This window comes from Anoplopoma fimbria, chromosome 22 (assembly GCF_027596085.1).
Source record: "Anoplopoma fimbria isolate UVic2021 breed Golden Eagle Sablefish chromosome 22, Afim_UVic_2022, whole genome shotgun sequence".
In the NCBI taxonomy this organism is placed as follows: domain Eukaryota; kingdom Metazoa; phylum Chordata; class Actinopteri; order Perciformes; family Anoplopomatidae; genus Anoplopoma; species Anoplopoma fimbria.
Genome location: NC_072470.1, coordinates 2009263 through 2027768, shown reverse-complemented (window position 1 = coordinate 2027768; position 18506 = coordinate 2009263). Strand labels below are relative to the sequence as shown.

Genomic DNA, 18506 nt, shown 5'->3' with positions numbered 1-18506 from the left:
ACATCTAGTGGTCAAACACTTGAAATGCAAAATAAATATAATTCATAATGAAGAAGCAGCAGTTACCTAAGTGTACAGAATTACTGTCCAAGCAACCAGATGCATTAAAAAAAATGCAAACACACATCCACAATCTCTCCTGGAAGCGCAGTCGGACTTTTCTGTGGAAGGTATCTCGTTTCATCCGGCCTCTGTGCTGGGACCGTTTGAAGCAGAGGGAGCTGGTGTGTTTGATGGAGACTTACCTTCTTCCTCATCTCCCCTCAGCTTTCCAGAGAAACTTCTCCTCTTTCATGTGTCTCCCTCCTCCACTTTCTCCCTCCTGTCATACATCTTTCCTCTTTATTTATTATTTTTTTCTCTCTCCCTTTTTTACCTTCTCTCCATCCGACTCCCAAAGACAGTATTCTGTCCAGATGGTGATGGCGTGAAATGCAAAGAAATGTCAGTGCGGGGCCCAGTGGAGACATTAAAAGCTTAGTTTTACAATGGCAACACCTTCCTATATAAATAGCCGGGTTTTATGAAAGCTAATATTTCATTAGTAGCCAGGGAAACGGTGCGGTCAGAATAGAAACGCATCATGTAAGCATTCAGCTAGAATTAAATAACCCATTCATATTAAGGTAGACATTACTCCACTATATTTTTTTAATAGATAATAGTTTATTTGCTGCTATATTAATGCTCTGAATGTTATATACAGCTATTTTAAATAACGCAAATTGTGCTAATTCAACATATGACCAAATGCAACTTTTATCTGTCCTTTGCTTGCTCAGTTTAATAGTGTTGAATGTATTTTTCTACATGTCTTATGGGTCTGGGAGTTGCTCCAGTTATTGATTATGTATCCTCAGGTGGCAGTGCTACTGTTCATGTTTCCATCAAACCAAGTTCAGGAATCGACAAAGCCGTCAGAACAAGTGTTTGTAAGAACAACGCTAATTATCGATCCACATAACAATTAGTGAGCAGCTTTGTCGCACAAGTTGATTGACCGTGAATCAGCCACACACCGAGCAATGGCTGCCTCCTGTCTCTCCATCCATCTTAATCTTACCTCGTACTTTGCCTTTTTTGTAAAGCTGCTGTTTTGTTAGGGTCATTGACATAATCCATTTCTTTCTAGTCGATGCAACAGGAACCTTTTCTTTGAGTATATCACCTTTATACATGTGAAAAAAACGACTTAGAAATGCTACTAAAAGAGTCTTCTTCTATCTAGTATTTTACCAATGCATATTGGGTAAAAACGTGTACATACTCTACATACAAGAAGGTGGAATCTTCAGCAGTTATCCAATGAGAACGAGACACATCTAACACAGAAACTTCAAAATAAAAGTACCTAACAAAATGTTACGCAAACAGCAAAAATCCTCACACGGACACGAAATACCGTTTATAGAATAATTTAAAAAAATAGCTGGGTTAGTTTGAGTTAGCATCATCCACTCTGCCATCGTGTCCTCAAGCAAAACACAGAGTCTCCGCCGGCTGCAGGGCTGGTGTGTAGTAGCTACGCCTGACCTCTGACCTCCCTGTAGAGGCGGACAGAGAAAGGATAATTGCTCCTCGGGGACCATTAGAGTGTTGTATCATCCTTCCATGGAAAGCCTTAATGTTACCTGGGGACGTTTTGTGATTGGTCACTTTTCTCTCAAGACCCACAGCAATTTTCTTCCACCTAGAACAAACAAGTCAGAGATTTTCTTTCCCCCCACCCAACTCCTCCTGTCAACTCTTCATACCCTGGGGTCATTTTAATCCTGTCCCAGATTGACATGCAGTGTTTCATGCGATTCCCCGACCTGTACACCCAGCATCTGTATTACAAGGGGCCATAAAAACCAGTGGCTGGATGGATTAAATTAGATGATTGACGACGCCTGTGGGGAAATTAGATTGCCGCAGCAGCAGAAGTGATAGGATTCAGCACTGGGGGAAGAGGACAAAACGGAATAGAAGCACAGAAATAGAATCGAGTTAAGAGTTTCTGCGTTAAAGTACAGTTCTGGAAAATATAAACGCGCATCCTGTATCGAGTTTTTGAGCTTGAGCAACATCAGATTTCCCTTTCTACCTGCTACTAACGCTGTCCAGAGAGAGTCTGTGAATCTATCTCCTTCTACACCCCCATGCTCTACACTCGAATCCGCTCTCTTCAAGCTCTTTGGTTACATAACTCCTTCACAGCCTCGTTTTATCCCATTTTCACAGGTACCTCAGCAAGGACGAGGTGGCCCAGGCCTCCCTGAGCAAGGCCCAGCAGGAGGGAGGCAGCGTCCGACTGGTCACCAAAGAAAAGTTCTTCACAAAGAGGAGGTCTGCCGCCTCGCTGACGCCACCTGCTTCAGAGAGGTGGGTGAAGGGGCAGATCTGTGGGTGGATGTTCACGGCAAGGAGAGGTCAAGCCCTCCTCAGATCTGGAAAAGTCCTAAATAGCATCCTCTCTAGCTGCTCTACACTGCAGGGTTTTTTTGTACAGTATTTAGATTTAACTGAACACGTCCAGCCTTGTTTGTGGTCTATACATGAATGTGGTTTTGTGCCAACACGAGGCTTCGTCTTTGGGGGTTTTGGTGTATTTTCATTTTCCTTCCTGTAGCTGTCTCCATGGAGATCTGTGTGTGCCATGTGGGAGAGGCACAAAAGGCCTGCTGAGCGTGTTAGTACAGTAAATAAAAACCCTAATACGATCGACTGGGTGAGATGCAACCAGCTCACCCCCAGCATGGAATATCACCATGGAAACGTATGCAGCAAACACACAGCCTCTCTCATATGGACACAGCAGCTGTTGTTACATACAAATGTCTGTGATATACCGGGAAGTGACTTAAAGGGTGCCGCCTGAGATTTTCTGAAAATAAATCATTAAAAGCTAACATTGCTGTCTACCTAACATGAAAATATACTTGTGATGATATCAAAATCTCACATGTTGTTTAGCAAACCAGCTAATAATTAACATGATAACAACATAGAAAGATTATAAAGTCAGACTGTTATTTTCTAGTTAAAAAATGTGATAAGCTATAATGTTTAGCAAAAGCTAACATTGTTGTCCACCTAACATGCTTATTATAGATTGCATTGTAATGAGATAAAAATGATTAGATGATGTTGATTACAAGATTATAGTTTTCACTTCAACGCCTAAAAACAATATAGCATTTGGTATTTCGTAAATTATAAACCATTATACACCAGTTTAATTTCTTTCTTCCATTTTTTTTTTTTAAACTGGTACATTAGGTTTCTACATAATTACTGCGAAAGGTATTCAGAGCCGTTTCTAGCTTTTATGCTAATCTGTTTCAACAATGTCCTTTTATCTTTCGCACATTTATTGGTGGTGACGGAGGTGTTATTTTCCAACAATACCACTTCAACCCAATGTGGCACCAATCACAGGTTTTTGCTTTAATATCACCAATGTTAAAACTATGATACAATGGATTTTTCAAAATTTCTCACATAAATCTGGTGTGTCCACAGGATGAGACTATTCCAAATATAACAGATTCTGCCTCCCGTTCAGCGTTGAGCAAGCACTCACTGCGTCAGATGTCGATCCTCTCCCGTGCCTTTTTTCTTTTCCTTTGTTATAAAGCGTCGGGGATCAGTGCGGTGGTAAACACCGGCAGGCTGTGTGCCGTTTGCTGAAGGCATGTTGCGTGGTTTTCTGGGGTTTGAAGCATGATTTACCTCACACTGCGATGCAGAGCTGCCAACATGCTCACTGTCTTTGTGCATATATGAATTGAAATGACATGAGGATAAAGTACACGTTATAATTAGTTTGAATTACATTATCATGTTATATGTTTTACTTGTTTCCTGGCTAATGTATTCAACATTTACAGTCACTAAAAAAAACTGTATTTCTGGGTTACTTTTTTTTTCTAAAGTACCATATTTTCACCATTCTCAGTTTGGGCACACCAGTAAAAAAAAAAAGTCTATTTCTGTCTCTCTTTCATCCACTAGATGTTGCTGGCACAGTATTTGTCTCTTGGTACTTCCAGTTTTTGGTATCTTCTCAACTTCGAAGCAACTAGGTTCCTTTTTTTAGAGTTTTTTTTTCTTCTCTTCTTCTCCATTTCAATGATTAAATCTCACTCTGTAGTGCTCTGTCTCTTTGTTCCCCTCTCTCTTTCTCTGTCTGTCTGAATTGTAAACCACAGGGAAAGAGAATTTAGTCCATCTGTCCCCACCAACGTGGCTCTAGCACCCTGCTGGGACAACATGGCAAATGCCCAAACTCGCTGTCCTCTGCCAAAAGGATGGGCATACACATACACATACTTGAAATCTACAGATGCATACACACACAGAATGTAGACATTTCCTACACACACACACACACACACACACACACACACACACACACACACACACACACACACACACACACACACACACACACACACACACACACACACACACACACACACACAGCAGCCATATGTCCATCAACCCTGCATCTGCAGCACACAAAGCAAGCATATATATATTCCTTTTTAAATTGGATGAATATATATATTGAATTGCGTTCGATGTGTTGAAAGAACTGATGCCTATCACGTGGGTCAAGGTAGCTTCTTTTGAGGTTTTTCCGCAACAAAGGGCGGAAAATCTGCTGCAGCCGGCGCCGCCTGAATCAAAAAGATACACAGAATAGATTTCATAAATAGAAGGAAATCATGTATTTGGCTTCTGACATTGAAAATAGTTCTGCATTTTGTAATTTATTGTCAATACCCAAGTTTTTACCCACACCTACGATTTTTCTACAGTCATATTTAATCATATTTACAGTAGTGTTAGTGATGTAAGCAATTCATTTATGAACATATGTAATGCTTAAGTGTGAACTATGATATATATATTTTTTATTTGATTAGAAACAGGCTTTAAAGTCTAAATATCAGTATATTTTTCATCATATTGTACTCTGTTAACTTGATACATAATAATGAATAATTCCGTGAGTTTGTCTTTCTAGAGCAGCCAATGAATGAGTCATTGTGATAGATTTCTTTCTCTATCTGTGTCTCCTCAGCCCGGACTTGGACTCCTCTAAGACTGCAGAGGAGCAGCCACCGTCAGAGTCCGGCTTCCTGCAGGCAGTGGACAGCGAGGGCGTCCCTCTGTGTCTGTCCTGCCAACAACCCTGCTCTTCCACCGGCGGGGCCTGGGACACTCGGTTCTGCAGCCACAGGTATAGTGAATCCCACTGCACAAAGTTTAGAAGCTCCATACGTGATCCTCCAGGTCCTTCATTAAAGGCTGCACAAAAAGACTTGTGTGGAATAGCAGATGCAGGTAAATCTTGGAGCACCAGAGGGGCGGGGCTTACTGCAATGGCACGCTCCATGTCGTCTTCAGTAAGATGTGAGCCATAGAAAGCATATTAAATTAACTTTCAAATAGTTTGTGTCTGTGATAGCTTAAACTTCCCAAGCACTGATTGTCCTCTGTGCCAATGCCATCTGCCACCCTTAAAAAATCAGTAATAATGAAAGTTTTTGCAGAAAAAAAAGCTCAAAAATCATCCTTTTCTTAACATTTTTCAATTTTTTTCCTTTTTTAAGATAAATTCACTGCATTTTAACACATATGTAAATTATACTTCTAATGTGAAGTGGAAATATTCTGCTCGTTCGGTCGCTGGAACGTCTTGCTGTCCCTGAACGAGACGCTGCACCTGTCCCTGCTCACTCGCACGGTCGCTCTGAATAAGAGCCCCGAAGAGATTCCTACAACTGAAAAATATGCCAATATGTCCCTTTAGTCTCACCGCCTCTTTTAAAGTAGAAAATCCAATTTCCGTAAGTGGTTTTCAAGAGCTGGATTCGGGTCAGGGAGTCAAGGTGAGATCCTTCGCTCCTCTATGCCCGACTTTGATCAAACTTCCACACGATGGTGAATCCAACCACAGTAGTAAAACCACAATAGCGGCATTTTCTCAGCTTTTTGGGGTTAAATATGTAAAGTTTCAGTCAAGGAGATATTCATGTTTGCCCCACCCGTAGGTGCCAGGAGGAGTTCCAGTTGCGCTCCAGCCAGACGTACATGCGCTCGCGGGTGCTGGAGGCGGAGCAGGGCGTCTGTCAGCACTGCGGCCTCCACGCCCACGACCTGTTCCTGAAGGTCCACGACGCCCCGCCCCCCCAGCGCAAGGACATGCTGGAGAACACCTGGCTGGCGCAGCTGTCACTCAAACAGGTGGGACGCTTACATAATCTTACAGATTATTCAATGGAGGACAGATATGAAGCACACATCATCTGGAGGTGAACTACATAACGTACATAAGCCATTTCATGTCTGTGTGTTTGTGTAGGTGCAAAAATAAAAGCGCCCTGTTATCTCTATTCAACCCACCTACACACACACACACACACACACCTACACACACATAGGTTGATCTGCACGCCGAGGGGCCAGCTCCCAGTAAATGGATTGCTGGGCCCATTGATTTTTCTTTTTCTTTTTTTTTTTCCCAGTGCCAGGCCTCGACCAGTAAGCCTGTTTGATTTGGTCGGCTGTTATTCTGCAAAGCCAGCCCCCCCTCACACACACACACACACACACACACACACACACACACACACACTCTCTCTCACACACTCACTCCCCGCCTCCTTGCCAGTGCCGCCGGCGGCTGCATCAGCACCAATCGATGCACCGAGCTTTAGAGGAAACAAACTCAGCCACATGATAAGACGGCGCAGCGGTAGAGGAGCCTCAAGATTATCGGCTCATTCTCTGGTTCATACTGGGGGTTCGTGTGTGTGTGTGTGTGCCTGTGTGTGTGTGTGTGTGTGTGTGTGTGTGTGTGTGTGTGTGTCTTAATGTGTACCTCGGGGTCTGTGTCGGTGCGTGCAAGTTTGTGTACATCAGAATTTTCCCGTGTGTGTTTGGGTATTTTGTGTGAGGCCTTTAGGTGCCTGTCAGCATTATTTAGTTGTGTGTTAGTGTGTAGTAGTGAGGTCTGGTGTTGCAAGGTGCATGGTTTTGGCACAAAAGCAGGTTCAATTGACTGTAGAGAGTGTGTGTGTGTGTGTGTGTGTGTGTGTGTGTGTGTGTGTGTGTGTGTGTGTGTGTGTGTGTGTGTGTGTGTGTGTGTGTGTGTGTGTGTGTGTGTGTGTGTGTGTGTGTGTGTGTGTGAGAGAGATGTGAACTCTGGCCCCGTGAGCAGGCCTGTTCTTTAAATCTGTTGGGATCAATTCCAGCTCGCTGCCTTAATGTCGGCAGAGTAGCACTCAAAGCAGGAAAATAGATTTTTTGCCCTGAACTCTTCCCATCATGCTTCTCTCTCATTCTGATTCTCTCAGTCATCTTTTCTTCTGCGTTTGCTTTACTCTCTCATACTCTCTCTGTATTCCTTTCTTTTATTCTCAAATACTTTTTTCTTATCATTCTCTCTTTTAGTCTATTTCTTTTCAGAATTAAATAAAACAAGCAATCAACTTACAGGTTCATTATCCAGGTTGTTTTGGTTTGGTATTCCGGTCCTGTTAAGTCCAGGAACCAGGAAGGCCCAACCAGAAGCTCATTAGCTCGATATACCCTGTTGCGTCTGCCTCATCCTGTGATAGATAGTGACTTCAGAGACATTTATGTTAACAAATATCTTAAAAGATTATTACTTTCACATCTTTGGAGATTTGGGCTGCTGCTTTAGGCAATGTGTATCCACACTACCTATTCCCAATTTCTAGCCTTTTACACGTTTTGCAGATGAGATGACTTATCAATAAATCAAACCCAACAACATTTTTTGATGTAGATTAATTGATGTAAAAAAATTGAAAGATCATTAGTTGCACCCATGACAGGTTAACAGTCTAAGGACATGCTTGCAGACTAACTGTTGGACTGTCTTTGGAGCTTTTTGAGCTTCAGCATGCTAACATGCTCACCGTGACAACGTTAAGGTGCTGATGTTTAACTGTTGCGTTTACCATCTTCACAACATTGGTTTGTCATTTGTCATACGTGGTAATTAGCACTAAATATGAGGCCTCAGGGTTCAGGTGAAGTAAGGCTGTACTTAAGTACACAACTTCATAAAAAGTACAGTAGAATATGAAGATAGTACAATATAAGCCACACACTTCCTAACATCTGTTAGCAGGTTATCCGATGGTGATGGATAATAGAGGGTCAAAGTTCACTGTCAACGCTTTGTTGCAATAATTGTTTTCATCAATTAGTTTTATCCTTGAACTCATACAGGCTTCCATTAACCTCGGCATTTCCATCCTTTAAACCTTCCTTTCATTATTTCCTGTTGTAACTTTTCCACCACTTATGTGCCTCCCTGTCATGTGAGCTCCTCCAGACGTATTTGTTTTTATCCTCTTTTATTGTGAAGCGCATTGCAGAAGTGCCCCTGTGGTGCAGAGATTTGTTTAGCGCGAACGCCTCTCTGTGTGTGTGTGTGTGTGTGTGTGTGTGTGTGTGTGTGTGTGTGTGTGTGTGCGTGTGCGTGTGCGTGCGGCAAAATAGTAATTTAGGTCACTTTAGCACTCGGAGAAAGACTGAGCTTCACTAAAGACATCACATCGGTTTAAAAAAAATGAACTCCGGCGTAGATGGATGGTGTGGGAGGGCGGCGCAATCACAGCTTGATTTTTTTTTGGGGCAATTTAGAGCAGTGTGAGAAAACATCCAGGCGTTACACTGAGCCGCTCACTGCTTCCTTCCTATGTGTGTGTCTCTCCTACAGCTGAACGAGATGATCCGGGCCCCGGTCGAAGGAGACTTCTGGCAGGTGGACCACATCCGTCCGGTCTACAGTGGGGGAGGACAATGCTCCCTGGACAACCTGCAGACGCTATGCACCGTGTGCCACAGAACCGTACGTGCACGCACACACACACAGACCGCATCGTTGCACCCATAACAAACCAGCTTTTAGAACCTAAGGGGCCAAAGCAATTTGTCCAACATTTAAGATGGCAAGGTGGATGGACTTCTTCTTTATCCCCGGCCTCATCACTCATGTTGAGGATCATACGTCGTGGCGGTAATGTGATACATGGTCAAACAAATTGATCAACAGTCACACCATCCCTCACGAAGCCATATACTGCCCGTAATAACATCACATGATGTGCCGGTGTGACATATTGATGCATAGCGTTTGTTGCCTCTGGAACATCTCCCCTTCTTGAGCTCCTGCCGTCAATATTTCATAATCCCGGACAGTCTTTAAAAAAAACAAAAAACGCACCGATTCGAGAGGTTTTTGAAATAAAACAGAGCTTTTCATTGTCGCTTTAAATGTGCTTTGCTTTCACGCCAGATCATTTTTTTGTTTGTCAGAGTGGGTGTCAGTTTGGAACGCGTATGAAATGATGCGGAGAGCTGCTCGTTCCGATAAGAGTGATCCTCACGCAGTTAACTGCCGCCACTCGAGACGCTTTAATCTAGAGACGCTCGGTGTATCGATCTCATTTTATATTTTCTCTTCGGCGCAGATTCAACCTCTTACGTCATCTTCCGTTCTCTCTTTCTCTCTCCACAGAGGACGGCTCAGCAAGCCAAGGAACGCAGCCAGATGAGGAAGAGCGCGGCGGCCTCCAAGGTTGCGTCAGACATCAGCAGGTTCTTCGTCAGGAAATGAAATGAGAGGTTTAGTAAGGATTGTTGTAGGTTTAAAATGTCTCTAAATCACATTGTTGAGTCTTCGCTGCCATGCTAGCGTGAATGCAGATGATCCTTCGATCACATTAAAGTATTAGAAATGCCGCTCTCTCTGACAGAGTAGGCTAAAAAGGCCAGACTTCCTCTGCATCCTACTTCCTGTACTTTTTCCTCTACATCCATTTGCGTCGAGATCAGCGGCGTCCCGCTGGACCTGTGGAGATTTACCCTAAAAAACCTAAACTAGAGTCGACTGCATCAAATGCTAATTCAGCCAGCTCCCCCTCTCGTCCCCGAACCGTCACGGGCGCGGTAGATTTGATTTACGACGGCCCCCTGTTTTTTTGTGCTTGAGGGCTGAAATGGAGCAGGTTGTTTAGAGAGAGATGCTTGCTATTTTCAGATTTTTGCAAACTTTGGTGAAAAGTAGCAGCTGAGAGATGAACAAAGGGGGGTGAGAGGGGGCTTTGTGCTTAAAACTTCACGGCAGAAGACGCAAGTGTCCTCATTGGCGCCACATCAACAAGTGGCACCTTGTAAATCTTCCTTTTTTTTTGCAAGATGGGTGAACGCTCCCCTGTAAAAATAAAAAGCCTGTTCTCATCTTGTCTCATGTTGTCTCCTTCCTCTCCTCCGCCGCTTTAAACCACGGCTCGGACTGTAAATACACCAAGACGGTGTCGGCCGCTCCGGCGAGCGAGCAAAATCATTTCATCGCCCCGAGTCAAGAACATCATTGTCCATGTCCACGCATCTTCCTCCTCTTCAGCTGTGCTTGATGATCTGAAGTCAGTCGGGAGGGCTATGTTTAGAGAGACGGAGAGCAGAGTTACTATGGAAACAGGGCTTCAGGTTCAGCAATGTCGGGGAATATTGAATTCTCTTCTTGTGCGAGTTATACAATGAGCCAGACAGACATCAGAAACTCCAATCAATACCAGCAGGCTCCTGTGAAAACGAGGCCAATCACAGTCCTCCGCGGCAGAATTTGACGTCCCGTCCCCGTCGGCGCTGATGCTCGGCGGTCGGCGGATGTCGTCACGTCACGATTTTGTCCGTCTGTCAGCCAACTCCGAACTCAGCAAATTCAGAAAAGTTCTACATCTTTTTTTTTTCCTGGCAGCCCTCAACTTCCCTCGGCCTATCAGAGCGCTCGGTCGAAGCCACGGCTTCAAACTTTCTCGGGAGACCGTGTGGGCGCGCACGTGGGCGTGTGTGTATTTCCCCTACGGCTGCTCCAGGTCTCCACTTAATAAGACCGTTGTTCCTCTCCTGTCCAAACCGACAAGCTTTGTGAGTAATGAACATCTCCCAGGCAGCCTTCCAACAACAGCCGGTTTCAGTGTCAGTCCCTGTCAGCAGCCAATGACTCTGATCTGCTGCTTTATTACACCCAAAAGATGCGTATGTGTGTGTGTGAGAGAGAAAGTGAGTGAGGAGGGAAAGTAGTGCTGAAGAGTGTTTTTTTTCCTGTGGGTTACACAAATCAAGCTGTGGCAGAAGAGTGTGTGTGTGTGTTTGTAGGAGCCGTAATGAGGCGGCGCCCAGATGAAGACGTCTCATGATCCTCCCGGAGGGGCTGCTGGGTAAAGAGCGCCGCTGCAGCCACGTGACACTGTTTGCGTTCGGACAACCCATCAGCCCGGAAGGAAAAACCATTACCTTCGCAGGTGATGACAGTAATAAAGACGGACTCAAACACCGAACGGGGCGACCGCCGAGGTCTGCAGGTCTGCTCTCCCCCACTAACACACACCCCCCTCCCTCCCCTCTTTCTTTTAAAGGCCCCACCAGAGCGAAAAAACCCAACTCACTTTTTTTTCCTTCACATTTAAGTGCAATCAACGTCCTCGCCTCGGTGCCACCGCCGCAGACGGGTTTCAGCGGGGTTACATAGCAACGCGGCATGCTCTTGGGCGTCACATGGACCAAAATTAGCTCGGCAAATATCTGACGGAGGTAATGACACATAGTTAGAAAATCACAGTGGACGGACAAAAGAAAGGAAAAAGAAAAAATGGCGGCGTTTGAAGGAAATCCAAGCAAATGGAATAAAAAAAGAGAAACCACATCAGTGAACCAAAGACTGAAACCAACGATAAATAGATTCTATTCTAAGTATTGTGTGTTATATCTAAAGCAAGTTTTACTGCGTTTTTACTTTTGCTGAACAGAGTTTTTGCAGACTTTCCAAGGACAGTTGTGTTATGTTGTTCTTCACTGTTCAACTCCTTGTACAGCACACAGACAAACTAGCAACGCTCCAGAAAAAGTAGCCTTTGGCTGTCACAGGAGAGTCAATACGGAGCTGTAGAGGGCGGAGGGAGAAATCAATAAATTAGGCCGTGAATGAAACTCTATTTAAGAATATAAACAGTTATAGAGGAGTGAGATCCAACACACACCTCTGACTAATGATATCACTCTGCTAGCTTCTACAATCCACCGGCTAATGGTGACCAATCACCCCAAATTACGTTTATTTATAGATTTAGGATGAATCGGGATGAGAATAGAGGGATTTTGATGTATAAATACTTTTGTTTTTAACATTTATTTGAGAGAAACTGAAAAATTTGCAACTGAGACACGCCAAACATTTATTCTGAGTCAATCCCACATCCACCGCCCTGCTGCTGTGAACGGTCACCAGGGCACCAAATGTTTTACATTCCACAGCTTAAAATAGTCTCCAGCAAACACACCATTTCCTCCTGTTTGAGTAACGCTTGCTTGTGTGTGTGTGTGTGTGTGTGTGTGTGTGTGTGTGTGTGTGTGTGTGTGTGTGTGTGTGTGTGTGTGTGTGTGTGTGTGTGTGTGTGTGTGTGTGTGTGTGTGTGTGTGTGTGTGTGTGTGTGTGTGAGAGAGGTTAGGGAAGCCAGGAAGTACAGCTTTTCTTATCACAATCATCAAAAAAGAAGAAAAGGCCATTCACAGAGGAATACATTTCTGACAAAAATGAATGCTAACATCGGGGTCGCAACAGCGTTTCTCAATGTGGGTCAGAGGACCTCCAGGGGCCCTGCGCTGGGCTCCTGGAGGTCCACAGCAAATTGAGAAATAGATTAATATCGCTGCTCAATTCCATAGGAATTTCTCTAATGACAGACATCACATTATGTGTAATAATGATTATTGTAATTGTAGGTTTCATTTTCATTAATCCCCCCCCCCCCTCATAGGATGCGGTGACAAAATGTATCTGTGACACGGATGTGTTTGAGAAGCTGTTCCAAAACTCGACGGCAAACCATACAAATCATTCATAATTCAATCGTGATTTGCATTCAGACAGCAAGGCGTTAGATTTGGCGCCATTCCATTGGTTATTCCATTTCAGCCTCGCCTGCCCCCATAATCTACTTTGGCCTCTTTGAGCTGAACGAAGCGCTTCCACAAACCCAATCTCGTGTGACAGGTGTGATGGAGAAGGGCCAATAAAAAGGCGGCTCGGCGCGCCGCGTGCAGCCGCCGGCTCTCCAATCCGCGGCCGCTTCCTGCTGCGGTTTGATTCCTGGCTGCCATATTCTCCACTGTGATCCCTCTGCGTGTGTGTGTGTGTGACCCTCCCTGCCCTTCAGCGAGGGAAAGGAAATAGACACGTGGGAGGTCGCACCCCGCTGCTCCCCCCTTCAGGAGTGAAAAACAGGACCGGCAGCGTCTCGGTCTTGCCAAAGCAACCTCTGATATTCAGTCGTTCTTGTGGAATGTGAACTGCAGAACCTCATTATAGAAAAAGGAAAGGACCTCCAGTCAGACCTCTGCGGTGAGAGCTTGTATTCTATACGGCTGCAGCGCGTATCGTCTAATTGAACTCCGGAGTCGGCGTTTAGGAAGCGATTCTTGGCTTTAAACAGCCTCAGCCTACGAGAGGCTTTTTGTCTTTATTGTCATGTCATCTCTCGGGGATGGCGACGAGATGATTAATCATTTTCCCGGCTTGCAAGAAAGGCTGGCGCGGCGCGGCGGAGTACGACGCCCCGGGTGGAGGGGGGTGGAAAAAACGGTATTACGGCCCAGGTAATTGGTGGAGGGCCATCACTCATCAGCGATCTAATGAATCTAATAAAAAATAAAAAAACTCTCTGTTGAGATGTTCCCAAAATGGGCTTATCCATCCTGATGAGTGTCACGCACGCAAATTATATTCCGGGAGAAAAAAACGCGTCTGTAAACGGAAAATCAACACAGCACTTCCGCGTAAACAGTGGCCGGCCGTTTCCTAATGTCATTCAGCGGGGTAGGGGATGTGCAGTGGTGAAAGGACGCTTGCTCATTGCTCAGCTGGAGGTGGCTTTTGTCAAGTCCAAATTCTATTTATTCAAGATGGCTCCCCCCCCGCCCCACCCCGGTTGCCTCCCAACATGCATGGCATGCTGCGGATTAAGACCCCCAAAAAAACGCAATCAATTCACCCAGCAGGAGACCAGGGGAAATAACAGATAAGGTTCTTAACATAATTCACACAGTCCCCAATCTGGCGAGGATTAATGTACGTCGGCCTCCGCGGCTCGCTCGCATTCGTATGTCGGAGCTCGCGTGGGGGCTAAATTGGCGCGTCATGTGGCCCATTACAATCAGGCTTTGTTTGGAGAGCCCCCCCCCAGTGTGGACTGGATCTGACCACGCTGTTTTTTTTACAAGCTGTCTGCAACTAATGCAATTTAGGACTGATGTAATCTCATTTATATTTTATTATCATTAAGATTTACGCATTACAGCAGGATGTGTCAGCATTTTCATACGCGTATATACCAAGAAAGGAAAAGACACAAGTATTCCAATGACAACAGTCTCTCCCCCCCTACTCGAATACATAAAAGCACTGAGACAAGAATGTTTGCAGCATTGACTAAACACACAGCTCGCACATTGAAATGTCTCATGGAGTCACAGAAGACTCCTGGCGGCACTTTACATCAGACAAATAAAGCCACAGTCGGCTACAGCGTTACCGCTTTCCCTCCTTTTCATGTGCGCCGTGTTCAGATGATTGAGGTTAAAAATGGAAAAGCTCGAGCAAAATGCCCTCCAACAAGTAGCCCCCCCCCCTCCCTGCCCCTTTCATGAGCCTTAAAAGACATCTTTTCATCTCCCGTTTTTATTTGGCGCCCATTGATCAGCCATCTCTCATAGATTGCTTCCAGACATCTATTCAGCCACACGGCATGCCTTTTATTTCGTAGGTCTTAATGGCAAGGTCTGGGCTGTTTTGTGCATAGATTAAAACCTTGAATTGTTCGAAGTTGCCGATCAATTCGCAGGAAGTGAAATTGTCTGTGAAGACAGAACCCAACGGCTTAGAAATAGTTTGCGCGCTGATGCAAATCTGGGCAGATTTTCAAAAATCAGAGGGGCAAAATAGGACATCTCTTGCCTCATCCCTGTGATTTTTTTTCTTTTTTATTTGAGCCAGAAAAAGGTCATGTCAGTCTTGTGACAAGAGTGACAGGTCTGGGGCATCATTACTGAGGCTTGGAAGGTCTGCGTAAGCACCTTTGGTCACCTCAGGAGAATAGATCCCCACTGCGCCGCCGCCGACCTAATGAGCACAGACAGCCCAAGCATCTAATGAGAACCGGCCGATTGCGACTGTCTTCCATCAGCCCCTCTGCGCTGTCGGTACAACATCCCATAATGCCTTGAACAAGCGGCGTGAGCAACTGAGCGGCGGCGGATGTCTTGTCACACATCAGGGCAGAGGGCTACAGAGGAAATGTCCTCATGGAAGGCCCAGAGCTGGAAAGCAGCTAGCTTCCCTTAGGTCGACTTCATATTTATCTGCACAGTCAATAAGATCATGTGACAGCGTGTCTGGACACAGGGCTGCAAAAATAACTTCCTCATTGCCGTTCCCTTGTTTCCAGCTGGCAAAACATGTTTGGATTACATCTACTAAAGCAATCTGTTTTTAGTCAATACTCAAACATTTTGTGAATTTCTGGCATGATGAACTCTTGAAAAATAACTTTCTTGTTCAGCCTCTTTGCATTTCACATTAAAGTGTGCTCACCTCTCTTGCAAATGTTGCAAATCATCTTTCCTTCATCTAAAAAAGGTGCTACAGGTTTACAACTTTTATAGTATGTTTCCACGGCAAAATGAGCTCTTATATCCACCTTAGAAAGGTTATGTTTGTAACGTGTGTGAACTTCCCCCTCAGTGGGAAATGGCGGACAGATTGGCTTTGTACTCGGCAACAATTGATTCGCCTTTGGTGGCGATCCAGATCTGGGATTCCTGCCACTAGATGATTATCACCTTGTAGCCGTTATAAAACCAGCAAAAAAAAGTTTGGGAATAAGTTTGCAGAGGGCTAAGTTTAACTTAAATCTGAAGTGTTAGGAGTTATTTGTTTTGGGTGCAAGTGTTGGCGCGTGTTCTCGAGTGCTTAATAGTTATAAAAAATTAGCCCAATCAAATCAGGAAGGAAGGGGACACCTTTTCTTAGCGGCAAACACAATTATCTGTAAAGTTAAGTTGGCATTTAAACACAAAGGCTGTTTAAAGCTGTGATGTAAGTTATTATAAGGCCTCCACCTCCCTCATAGCATCATTAGCAAAGAGCCTATGATAATAAGTCATTAGTCTGATTTCTAGATGTTGCTACATGTGCTAAAAATATAAGTGAATAGAATCTGTCATCAATCTTTCATCATATATGAAACTCTAAGCAAAACCAATTATACCTGTGTCACAATTGTCAGTTGGAATTTATTGATAAGTACTTTTTGAGTGGGTTTCATTTGGCCACTCAACCGTGGACATATTCACACCCACGCCACTTTTTATTTTTTTTGTATATTCAGTAATGCCAGTTTCTCAAAAACTGTGCGAGTGGGCTGGTGCAAAAGGAAAAAGGAAAAAATAAATGGGGGGGAAAGTTGGCTTTAGCATCAAATCACCATCAGCCCACACAGAATGATTCCATGTGATGATCTAAATCTTATTTAATTATGTGATGCAGGTTTTGCCAGGCGTCATGAAAGGGCCGAGGTGTTCAGATATACCTGGAGAAGAGAGTTGGACGGTTTTTAACACAGCAGGAGCATCGGCGGTAATCCCGAGAGTGTTAAAACGGAGTCATCACCGTGCCAGTGTTTGTATAATTCAGGTAGTTGGGAACACATGGTGTCCTAGATTCATATCAGGTGTCAATCTGGTGTTTTTTTTTATCCTTTTTTGTTTTTTTGTAAGAAATAATCAAACAACATATACAGTATAACAGGTGAATTTGTGAGCTTTAGGGTTAAAATAAGCTGCCAAAATGTTGATCTATTCCTTTAAACGATAGTTGATTTGCCTCAACCACAATACTTATTTGGACTTATAGGGTAACCTGGGTATTTTTCAACCTGGACCCTATTTTTTCATGTTTTTGTGTCTAGTGACTATTTGACGTTTATTGAAACTGATCCAGAATTGAGGGGAAATGGGCCACACAATGTAATCGCTCAGGCAACTCCTCACCCTCAATTTACGTCCACTAAAAGTACTTGTTTTTGCCACTGACAGGCTCAGATTTTATTAAAATGTTTTCGGAAAGGACCCGACAGAGAAGTAAAACATTTTTCTTTCCGCATTGTTGAAATCAGCTTGATATTCAGCCATGATATTTAAAATATTTTAAGATAAAGCTAAGCTACGCTGTCTGTACTCGGACACAACAACAGATATGCAAACAGGTTTCTACCATTGTCTTCTGGCGACAAGTCACATTGCACAATAACAAACAGACGGGATCAAGTGGAAGGTAAAGATATGTTTTTATTCTCGGTAGGGTCATTTCCATATAACAATGTGAGCATGTCAGTGGCAAAAACAATCACTTTTGATGACACAAAAGACATTGGACAATAGGTTCCAATTTTAAAACAAAAAATCTGTCCGTCATGACATCAGAGTATCCATTCAAATTTTAATGTATTACATTTCTGTATATGATTGAAGATGACACAACCAGTAAATACCAACATATCAGAGAAATGAGGCAAACAAATTAAAATAAATATGGCATTTATATACAGGTTTATATGCATGTGTCGCAAAAGCAGGCAAATATGCTTTACAAGCCGTTTACAGTGTCAGATGTACTGAAACGTGTGCTGGAATGATTGATTGATTCTTTGGCGAATTAATGAGAAGCTGATTCAAAGAAGAAAAACGAAGATAATAGGAGGACATGAACACACGCTGGAGGAATTACCCAGCAGCAGGTGCGTCTATGGGATATTTCTCTCACACACACTCACCAATACACACAGAGGATTAGCTTTGTTACACCCACCAATGCACACACAAAAGCCTGAATTGCAGCCTCGCACACACGCACCTCTGCTGTTGAAGACATGTCGATAATAGATTACAGATGTTCCGGCAGCAAAAAAACTATCTTTTTGGCGTCATTATCTCGATGTCAGTGCTGTAACGCCTGACATCGCATTAGGTGAAAAAATGAAAATGGCACACACAAATAAAAACCCTTGTGACAGCTTTTAAAACCTGCTGTGCTTGTCTGGCACAGCAGTAATAAAAGGATGTACTTTTCAGTGTAATTATTGCATGATATGGTAACATGAATCTGCAGTAGTTATGGAAGCCAGATACCATTATCATATCTCAAAACTGTAACCACAGTCACTATTTTCATCTGTGCTGCTTCACCTTAAGATATCAATAAACCCTTGGCAGCACCCCCACTGCTTCACCCCGCCACTGCGAACAGAGAAAAAAACAGATTTCTATGCTCCGTCGACCCAAATCCAGCTTTGGAAAGCCTCGACTCCTACCTTTTTTTCAATTCAGCTTTCTATATAACCAACTCATCCTCCTCCTCACAC

At 43.9% G+C, this 18506-nt stretch overlaps 1 protein-coding gene across 2 annotated transcripts in view; it reads left to right on the top strand.

The window, feature by feature from the left end:
* Positions 1-10256, top strand: part of zranb3 (zinc finger, RAN-binding domain containing 3) — a 69631-nt gene extending 59375 nt beyond the window's left edge. Inside the window, exons 18-22 of one of the 2 annotated variants that reach the window (XM_054623795.1) lie at positions 2224-2364; positions 5072-5230; positions 6045-6237; positions 8747-8878; positions 9548-10256. In XM_054623795.1, coding sequence (XP_054479770.1) covers positions 2224-2364; positions 5072-5230; positions 6045-6237; positions 8747-8878; positions 9548-9646 — 724 coding nt within the window. In that variant the 3' untranslated portion in view covers positions 9647-10256. Of the gene's footprint in view, positions 1-2223; positions 2365-5071; positions 5231-6044; positions 6238-8746; positions 8879-9547 lie in introns of those variants that run through there. The other variant, XM_054623796.1, reaches the window with a different exon arrangement.
* Positions 10257-18506: the final 8250 nt, after the last annotated feature.